The 9,824-nt window shown below is 49.6% G+C and overlaps 1 protein-coding gene across 2 annotated transcripts in view; it reads right to left on the reverse strand.

Annotated features, from left to right (window-relative positions):
* Positions 1 to 2,213: 2,213 nt before the first annotated feature.
* TMEM161A (transmembrane protein 161A) overlaps positions 2,214 to 9,824 on the reverse strand; it is a 21,069-nt gene continuing 13,458 nt past the window's right edge. For both annotated transcript variants that reach the window (XM_011990707.1, XM_011990697.1), the window contains 6 exons: positions 4,327 to 4,387; positions 4,093 to 4,236; positions 3,876 to 3,989; positions 3,578 to 3,752; positions 3,350 to 3,446; positions 2,214 to 2,780 (listed from right to left, as the gene is read on the reverse strand). In XM_011990707.1, coding sequence (XP_011846097.1) covers positions 2,527 to 2,780; positions 3,350 to 3,446; positions 3,578 to 3,752; positions 3,876 to 3,989; positions 4,093 to 4,236; positions 4,327 to 4,387 — 845 coding nt within the window. In that variant the 3' untranslated portion in view covers positions 2,214 to 2,526. The remainder of the gene's footprint in view (positions 2,781 to 3,349; positions 3,447 to 3,577; positions 3,753 to 3,875; positions 3,990 to 4,092; positions 4,237 to 4,326; positions 4,388 to 9,824) is intronic.

A 9,824-nucleotide genomic window follows, 5' to 3' on the forward strand; every position in this document is an offset into this window, starting at 1 on the left:
GGTTTATGCCTTTCTCTTGCCTCAGCCTCCTGAGTAACTGGGACCACAGCCGCCCGCCACCACACCTGGCTAATTTTTTGTATTCTTTAGTAGAGACAGATTTTCACCATGTTAACCAGGATGGTCTCGATCTCCTGACCTCGTGATCTGTCCGCCTCAGCCTCCCAAAGTGCTGGGATTACAGGCGTGAGCCACCACGCCCAGCCTGGCCATATTTTCTTTTCTTTTTTTTTTTTTTTAAAGACAAGGTCAAGCTCTGTCACCCAGGCTGGAATACAGAGGTGAGATGATAGCTCACTGCAGCCTCAAACTCTTGGGCCCGGTGGATCCTCCAGCCTCAGCCTTCCAAGTAGCTGGGACCACAGGTGCAAGTCACCATGCCCACCTAATTTATTTTTTGGAGAGACAGGGTCCCCCTATGTCGCCCAGGCTGGTCTTGAACTCCTGGCCTCAAGCCATCCTCCTGCCTCGGCCTCCCAATGTGCTGGGATTACAGGGATAAGCCACCACGCCCAGCCTGAATCCTTATTTTTAATATATTTTTCATTTTTATCCACATAACAGAAGTACAAATTTCAGAAGTCAAACATCACTCAAAGGGCATCTCCTGATGCCTGTTCTGGGAGCCACTGCGTGTCAGCTCTTTCTGTGGCTTTTCTTGAGACAGGGTCTCACTCTGTCATTGAGGCTGGAGTGCAGTGGTGTGATCACGGCTCACTGCAGCTTCAAACTCCCAGGCTCAAGAGATCCTTCTGCCTCAGCCTCCCACGTAGCTGGGACTACAGGTGTACACCACCATGTCTAGCTAATTTTTTTTTTAATCTTTAGTAGAGAGGAGGTCGTGGTATGTTGCCCAGGCTGGTCTCAAACTTCCTGGGCTCAAGCGATCCTCCTGCCTCGGCCTCTCAAAGTGCTGGGATTACAGGTGTGAGCCAGCATACCCAGCCCGATGAAATTTTTAAAAAAGAAAAATCTTAAACCCTTCTAAGTCAGGGAACTGTCTATATACATCTTACTTATACAAAAAGGTTACATATGCACCTTACATTGTTTTTGTTTTGAGACGGAGTCTCACTTCGTCACCCAGACTGGAGTGCAGTGGCATGATCTTGGCTCACTGCAACCTCCACTTCCCAGGTTCATGCGATTCTCCTGTCTCAGCCTCTCGAGTAGCTGGGATTACAAAGTGTGTGCCGCCATGCCTGGCTAATTTTTTTGGTATTTTTAGTAGAGACAGGGTTTCACCATGTTGGCCAGGCTGGTCTTGAACTCCTGACCTCAGGTGATTGGCCCGCCTCAGCCTCCCAAAGTGCTGGGTTACAGGCGTGAGCCACGGCGCCCAGCCTGCACCTTACATTGTAACACACATGTGCACACACCCTGGAGTCACAGCTACAGGACAACTTCAGAGTCCACGACGGCCCCACATCCCTTCCCTGGGTCACAAAGACCTCAATATGCCCCTCCCTGTGTGTGACCTCTATACAAAGTCACCTGCATACCTGTGGCAGATGCTGGCATCACCATGGGCTCCCCGCCCTCCCATTTATTCAAACAGGTTTTCCCCTGAGGTTTCCCTGCCCGTCTAACCTTCTCCTGGCACTCCCTCACGAGGCATTTCTCTCACCTGCCTGCCCGTCTCAGGCCATCTGCCCTCTCAGCTGGGACTCCACCTTCCTCTGATTTCTGGTCTCTTCCATCCTGCTTTTGGACTTTTCCTGGGACACTTGTATTTCTTCTCTTTTTCCTCCTTTTCTTTTTTTTTGAGACAGAGTTTTACTCTATCACGCAGGCTGGAGTGTGACGCGATCTTGGCTCACTGCAGCTTCCACCTCTCAGGTTCAAGCGACTCTTCAGGATCATTCTTCTTAGTAGCTGGAACTATAGGCATGCACCACCATGCCTACTTTTTGTATTTTTAGTAGAGATGGGGTTTCACCATGCATTGACCAGGCTGTTCTCGAACTGCTGGCCTCAAGTGATCTGCCCGCCTTGGCCTCCCAAAGTGCTGGGATTTGGGATTGCAGGCGCGAGCTGCCGTGCCTGGCCTCCTCCTCGCTTTCCCTTCTCCTCCCAGACCTTTGCTCCCCTCTCAGTCCTGATCCTTTCTCCCTCCTGCGCAGCCCCCACCCTGCACCCGGGCAGGTGCCACAGGGATGTGCAAGGCAGCTACCACCCTGCACACGCCCAAGTTCCAAACCACTCAGACCCTGTTTGTAAAAATCGGCGTGCTCCTTTATTTGTTCAGAAGAGCAGCCAGCATCACCCCCAGCACTCAAACCTGGCACGCATGCTTCGGAGACAATGGCCTCGGGACCCTCATGCTGCTGGGCCCAGGAGAGACAGTTCTGAGGCAGAAACTCAGCGTCCAAGGGGGGCCGCGGCTCAGGCACTGCGGTGAAGGGAACAGCAGGGAGTCCGGCCCCACCTTGCTGCTGGGGACACGAGGGCACACACAGAGGGGACAGGCTAGTGTCCTGCTGACCCAGGACAAGACCTCAGCGCCACAGGAGGGTCTGCAGGCAGCTAGGAGCCTGCCAAGTGCTGGTGGAAGTAGAGGCCGAAGAGGCTGCAGAGCAGCTGGCAGGCCGCCGTCCACCAGATGAGGTAGGCCAGGATGCCGCGGAGGAAGAGGGGCGTGAGCAGGCCACCCAGGGCCCCGGCGATCCGCGCTGCAGTCTGCTGGACCTCGTCCTCCCCAAAGCCGATGGAGGCAGCACTGGCTGAGGATGGGTTGGGGGATAGTAGAGGGGCTGGGCCCAGGCCCCAGGAATAGCCACCTAGGAGAAGAGGATGAAGCGAGGTATGAGTGGAGAAATGGGGGAGGGGGCGAGGGGCAGGGCTGGCATGAGGGGCCGGGCCCACTCCTCCAGATACTCCCACCCCTGTCTCAGACTCCACCTCCTGCCGGGTCTCCACCCCCTCAGGCGCCGCCACCTGTCCAAGGCAAGCCTTATCCCTAGCCCCACCTCCTGCTCAGATCCTGCCTCACTACATGCCCTTCCCCCTACCCAGGCCCCACCTCCTGCCAAGACCCAACCCCTCCCCAGGCTCCACCTCCTAAGGCACACCCCATCCCAAACTCCACCTCCTGCTCATAACCTGCCCCACCACAGTCCCCGCCCCCTTCCCAGGCCCCACCTCCTGCCAAGAGCCAACCCTCCTCAGGCTCCACCTCCTAAAGCAAACCCCATCCCAAACTCCACCTCCTGCTCAGAACCTGCCTCACCACAGTCCCCACCCCCTGCCCAGGCCCCGCCTCCTCCCCCGGCCTCCCCAAGACTCCAACTTCACTGTGTTTTATCTTCCAACCCCGCCCCTCCTCCACCTCCACACGGCAGCATCTCACCCAGCGTCTTGAGCAGGAGTGTGCAGTTGAGGGTGAGGATGAGCGGCGTCAGGTACTGCAAGCTCACCACGGTCACATAGCAGTAGACCCGGACCACCTGTGGGCAGGTAACAGGGGTGGCTACAGCAGGAAGCCTTCTGAGTTTGGGAGGACTCCACGCCCAAAGGACTAGGAACCCTGCCCTCAGCCCCAAGTTCCCTCTGGCCTAGGTCATCGGGGCGTCCATACCCTCCGCTGGATTTCACGGGCTTCGATGCGGCCAGCCTCCCTTCGCAGCTGCTCCACGCGGGCCTTGGCCAGGCACAGGTAGGCCTGCAGGTGGGGCCGGGTCACCGCAAGCCGCAGCAGGCACAGCACTACCAGCAGCCAAAGGCGCCCGGAGTCGAAGGCAGAGTCGGACAGCCTGTGCGGAGCGGGGCGGGGTAAGGGGCTAGGAAGGCCGCCCCTCACCCCCCAGGATCTTCCCCAGGTTCCTCCCTGAGTCTCAGAGGTTGGGGCACCCAGGGGAGCCCCACCCGATACGCACAGGGAGAAGGGCCTTTCCCCAAACGGCGGCTGGTGCAGGAAGTCCCGTGCAATGGGCTTTGTCCAGAGCCACAGGATGAACAGGGGAGACAGGAAGCTGGTGTGCAGGAGGAACCTAGGGGGTGACAGCAGGAGAGAGTGAGGCCTGGGCACCCCCTCTTCCCCAGCCCCTCCCTTAGGGCCCCTAATCCCCCCACCCACCAAGCGACCCACGTAACTGCAGCATGGGCCGGTCCTCCGACATGGTCAGCGCGTCCCGGTGGGTCTGGGCCAGCCGTAGGCCTGGGAAGGTGAGGAAGGCACCCAGCACAGAGCCCACCACCGCCAGCCCCACACGGATAGCCAGCTTGGCCACAGGGAGCCTAGGAGAACACCAGGTCACAAGCCTGCCCGGGGGACCCTGGGAGGGTCCCATCCTGCCCTTGCTCCCCTCCCCCATTCCCAGGACTCACACCCAGTCCCAGTCCTGCTTCTTCAGAAGTGGCTCCAAGTTCTGGGTCATGCTGGCCAGGCCTGGGGACGATAAGAAGAGGACCGAATAGAGTGAATTCCTAGGGTCTCTGAGGCCACTCTGTTCCCTAATCCCCCATCCCTCAGGCATCCATTTGCTCCCCAAGTAGGAATGCATCAGGCCCTGTGCCAGGCATAAGGACAACTTTGTGCTCTAGTTACACGGCACTCTTTACAAGAAACAAGGTCAGTGTGTTGGCTCACGCCTGTAATCCCAGCACTTTGAGAGGCCGAGGCAGGCGGATCACCTGTGATCAGGAGTTTGAGACAAGCCTGGCCAACATAGTGAAACCCTGTCTCTACTTAAAATACAAAAATTAGCTGGGCGTGGTGGCAGGTGCCTGTAATCCCAGCTACTCGAGGCAGGAGAATCGCTTGAACCTGGGGGGCGGAGGTTGCAGTGAGCCTAGACCGCACCATTGCACTCTAGCCTGGGGGATAAGAGTGAAACTCAGTCTCAAAGAAAAAGAAACAGAATGTACCAGACAGATACTCCTGATCGGGCTGGGAACATTCAGGGGTATCTGTTGAGCCTGAGCTCCCTAGGTTATAGAAGGAATCTGGAGGGGGATGAAGGACTCCTGCAGGAGAAAACCAAAGTCCTCCTGGAGGAAGGAATCCTCAGTTCAGGACCCAAGATTGTGCAGTGGCTCGCACCTGTAACTCAGCACTTTGGGAGGCCAAGGCGGGTGGATCATTTGAGCTCACAAGTTCGAGACCAGCCTAGGCAACATGGCAAAACCCCCATCTCTACAAAAAATACAAAACCAGGAGTGGTGGTACACGCCTGTAGTCCCAACTACTCTGAAGGCTAAGGTGGGAGGATGGGTTGGGCCCAGGATGTGGAGTTTGCAGTGACACCATTTCAAGACGAATGACTCCAGCACAGAGTGAGACTTTGTCAAAAAAAAAAAAAAAAAAAAAAGGAGAAAATTCATATAATTCATATGAGCTCACAGGCAAAATCAACAAATGCATAAGGAAACAAATCACCATAAAGGAGAGTTAACAGAAAAACAACAGTCAAGTTTAGGCCTCAAAGACTTCAGAACTTGGTGCTGTCAATTATGTGTCAAATGACTAAGGAAATGAAAGCTGTAATCACAGAACAGGTGACATGAGACTACCTTCAGATGACTGGGTAGAATTGCAAAGGAACCAAATTAAACTCTTCTAAAGGGAAAATGTAAGTGTTGAAATAATAGATTGTTAAACAGCACATTAGGAACAGCCAAAGGAGGAACTGATGAACTGGAAGACAGATCTGAAGAAATCACTCAGATTCCAACTCAGAAAAGTAGGTGAGAAATACGAAGAGAGAGGCTAAGAGAATAAGGAAGACAAAACAGAAAGTCCAATGCAAATCAAATCAGAGCCCCAGAGGTAGGGAAGAGAAGGAATGAAGAATAAAAGGAATTACTGGAAGAGAATAGTTGAGAAGTTTGCAGAATGAAAGACACACACAAAGTATATCAAACCATGTAAATAAAAAGAAATCCATACCTAGACACAATGGAGTGAAACTGCAGAACACCAAAAACAAAAAAATCACAAAGCAGCCGGGGAGTTAAGACATTTCACCTATAAAGGAACAACAATTAGGCTGACAGCTAATGTCAACTGCAACAACAGAAAAGGAACAAATAGAAAGCAAAAAAGTAAGATGGTAGAAACAAAGTCAAATGTCAGTTATCACAATAAATGTAAGTAGACTAAACTTTAAAGTTACATGACAAAGACTATCAGACTACATTGAAAATATCCAGCTACATGTTTTTTTAAAGGATGACATACCTTGACATAAAGTCACTGGAAGATTGAAAGTAAAGGGATGTTAAAAAGATACAGCAAATACTAATCAAAAGAAAGCAAGCTAGAAAGGCTACACTACTACCAGCCAAACTGGACTAAGAAGTAGTATTAGAATAGGCTGGGTGTGGTGGCTCACACCTGTAATCCTAGCACTTTGGGAGGCCGAGGCAGGCGGATCACAAGGTCAGGAGTTCGAGACCAACCTGGCCAACATGGTGAAACCCTGGCTCTACTAAAAATACAAAAATTAGCTGGGCATAGTGGCAGGTAATACCAGCTACTTGGGAGGCTGAGGCAGGAGAACCACTTGAACACAGGAGGCAGTGAGCCGAGATTGTACCATTGCACTCCAGCCTGGGCAACAAGAGCAAAACTCCATCTCGAAAAAAAAAAAAAAAAAAGGAAAAAAAAAGAAGTAAAAAAGAAGTAGTATTAGAAGATAGAAGAGGTCCATACATCATGATAAAATGGCTGATTCACCAGGAAAATGTAGCAGTTCTAAATCTGTGAACACCTTGTGAATAGGCTGCAAAACATATAAAGAAAACACTGACAGAATTGATAAGGAAATTGAGAGCTCTGTTGTCCCAGAGGGAGATTGACTTCTGCTGACTGATATGTCACAGACAAAAGGTTAGGCAAGATGGAGATTTGAATTTACTAAACTCATAGAGCCAGAGAATATGTCCTTCAATTAGAACACGTGAAAAAAGGCAACACAACAACAGAATATGTCAAGAAAACATGACAGTCACAAAATCTGATCACATTCCAGGCCATAGGGCAAACCTTACCAAATTTTAAAGAAATTATTTCAAATAGACCATCTGTGCAATTGAGCTAGAAATAAACATGTATTTTTTAAAGGTCTATGTTTGAAAAATTTAAAAATATTTAATAATCCATAGGTCAAAGCATAGCAAGACCCCATCTCTACAGAAATCAGAAGGGAAATGTTAAAACATCCCAAACAGAACAATAAAAAATATCAATCAAAACTTGGGTGAACTGTCAGGCGTGATGGCTCACACCTGTAATCACAGCACTTTGGGAGGCCAAGGCAGGTGGATCACCTGAGGTCAGGAGTTTGAGACCAGCCTGGCCAACATGGTGAAACCTCTTCTCTACTAAAAATACAAAAATTAGCCAGGTGTGGTGGCATGCACCTGTAATCCCAGCTACTCAGGAGGCTAAGGCAGGAAAATCACTTGAACCTAGGAGGCAGAGGTTGCAGTGAGCTGAGATTGCACAATTGCACTCCAGCCTGAGTGCCAAGAGCAAAACTCCATCTCAAAAAAAACCTCCAAAAAACAAACAAAAAAAATTAGGCGAACAAAAGTGAGAGACCTGATAAAAGATGTATAACATTAAATGCTATATATGCTATAAACTTAGAAAAGACTGAAAATTTATGAGCCAAGTAGCTAACTGAGAAATTAGAAACAAGAAAACGAGGTACATCACTACTGTTATAAAATCCAGAGGTCCTAGCCACACCAAAAGGGAAAGATCAGACAAGACAAAAGAAAACCAAAAAGAATCTGGAATTCAATAAAAATATAATTCTTTTTTTTTTTTGAGACGGAGTCTTGTTCAGTCGCCCAGGCTGGAGTACAGTGGCGTGATCTCAGCTCACTGCAAGCTCTGCCTCCCAGGTTCACGCCATTCTCCTGCCTCAGCCTCCCAAGTAGCTGGGACTACAGGCGCCCACCACCACGCCCGGCTAATTTTTTGCATTTTTAGTAGAGACGGGGTTTCACCGTGTTAGCTAGGATGGTCTCGATCTCCTGACCTCGTGATCCACCCGCCTCGGCCTCCCAAAGTGCTGGGATTACAGGCGTGAGCCACCACGCCTGGCCTAAAAATATAATTCTTTAGCAAGGTTAGTCCATGGAGACACTCAAATTTGACCCCTACATCATAACACAAAAATTAATGTCACTGTCCATCAGCGACAGTGAGGAGTTTAAGAGCTTATATGAAATGTAAAAGTTGAAATATTTTATTTTATTTTATTTTATTTATTTTTAAGATGAATTCTTGCTCTTGTCGCCCAGGCTAGAGTGCAATGACGCGATTTTGGCTTACTGCAACCTCCGCCTCCTGGGTTCAAGCGATTCTCCTGCCTCAGCCTCCAGAGTAGCTGAGATTACAGGTGCACGCCACCTCACCCAGCTGCTTTTTGTATTTTTACTACAGATGGGGTTTCACCATGTTGACCAGGCTAGTCTTGAACTCCAGACCTCAGGCAATCCACCCGCCTCGGCCTCCCAAAGTGTTGGGATTACAGGCATGAGCCACCACGCCTGGCCGAAATATTTTAGAATAAAATATAGAATGACTTTCTGATTTTAGGGAAGGATATTTTTCAAGACAAATATCAACTAAAATAATCAAGTAACATTCATCAAGATACTAGAGGTGACGCTTACAACTACGTTCAATGGCTCAGCAAAGAAAGTGTGATGCATGTATGCAGACAGAAAATAATGCAAATAGTGGTCAAGTGAAAAGAAAAAGAAAACAAGTATTGGCAATGAAGTGGAGAAATTGTGCACTTGTGCACTGCTGCTGGGAATATAATATATAAAATGGGCCAGGCACAGTGGTGCATGCCTGTAATCCCAGCACTTTGGAAGGCCGAGGCTGGCACACTGCTTGAGTTCAAGAGTTTGAGACCAGCCTGGGCAACATGGCAAAATCCGTCTCTATTAAAAATACAAAAATTATCTGGGTGTGGCTGGGCGCGGTAACTCACACCTGTAATCCCAGCACTTTGGGAGGTCAAGATGGGCAGATCGCCTGAGGTCAAAAGTTCAAGACCAGAAAAAAAAAAAAAAAAAGAATTTTTAGCTGGGTGTGGTGGTAGGAGCCTATAGTCCCAGCTACTCGGGAGCCTGAGGCATGAGAATCATTTGAATCCAGGAGGCAGAGGTTGCAGTGAGTGGAGATCATGCCACCACTGCACTCCAGCCTGGGCAACAGAATGAGACTCCGTCTCAAAAATAAAATAAAATGGTTCAGCTGCTATATAAAACGGTATGGCAGTTCCTCAAAAAATTAAAAGTAGAATTATCATATAATCCAGCAGTTCCACTTCTGGATATATCCCCTCCAAAACTGAAAATGGAGTCTCAAAGAGAGACTTGTACACTCAGGTTCACAGCAGTATTAGTCAAAAAGCCAAAAGTTGGAAACAACCCAAGCAAATGTTCATCCGTGGACAAATAAACAAAATGTGTTCCATCCAGACAATGAAATACTGTTCAGTCTTAAAAATGGAATTCTGGCTGGGCACAGTGGCTCACGCCTGTTATCCCAGCACTTTGGGAGGCTGAGGTGAGAGGATTGCTCAAGGCCAGGAGTTTGAGACCAGCCTGGGAAGCATAGCAAGACCCCATCTCTACAGACAAAAAAAAAAGTAAAAATTAGCCAGGCATGGTGGCACGTGACTGTGGTCCCAGCTACTTGGAAGGCTGAGGTGGGAGATCACTTGAGCCCTGGAGGTCAAGGCTGCAGTGAGTTGTGATTGCACCACTGCACTCCAGCCTAGATGACACAGTGAGATCCTGTCTCAAAAAAAGAAAAAAAAAATCTAACACCTGCTACAACATGGATATGATTTGAG

This window comes from Mandrillus leucophaeus, unplaced genomic scaffold (genome assembly GCF_000951045.1).
Source record: "Mandrillus leucophaeus isolate KB7577 unplaced genomic scaffold, Mleu.le_1.0 Scaffold11, whole genome shotgun sequence".
Classification (NCBI taxonomy): Eukaryota; Metazoa; Chordata; class Mammalia; order Primates; family Cercopithecidae; genus Mandrillus; species Mandrillus leucophaeus.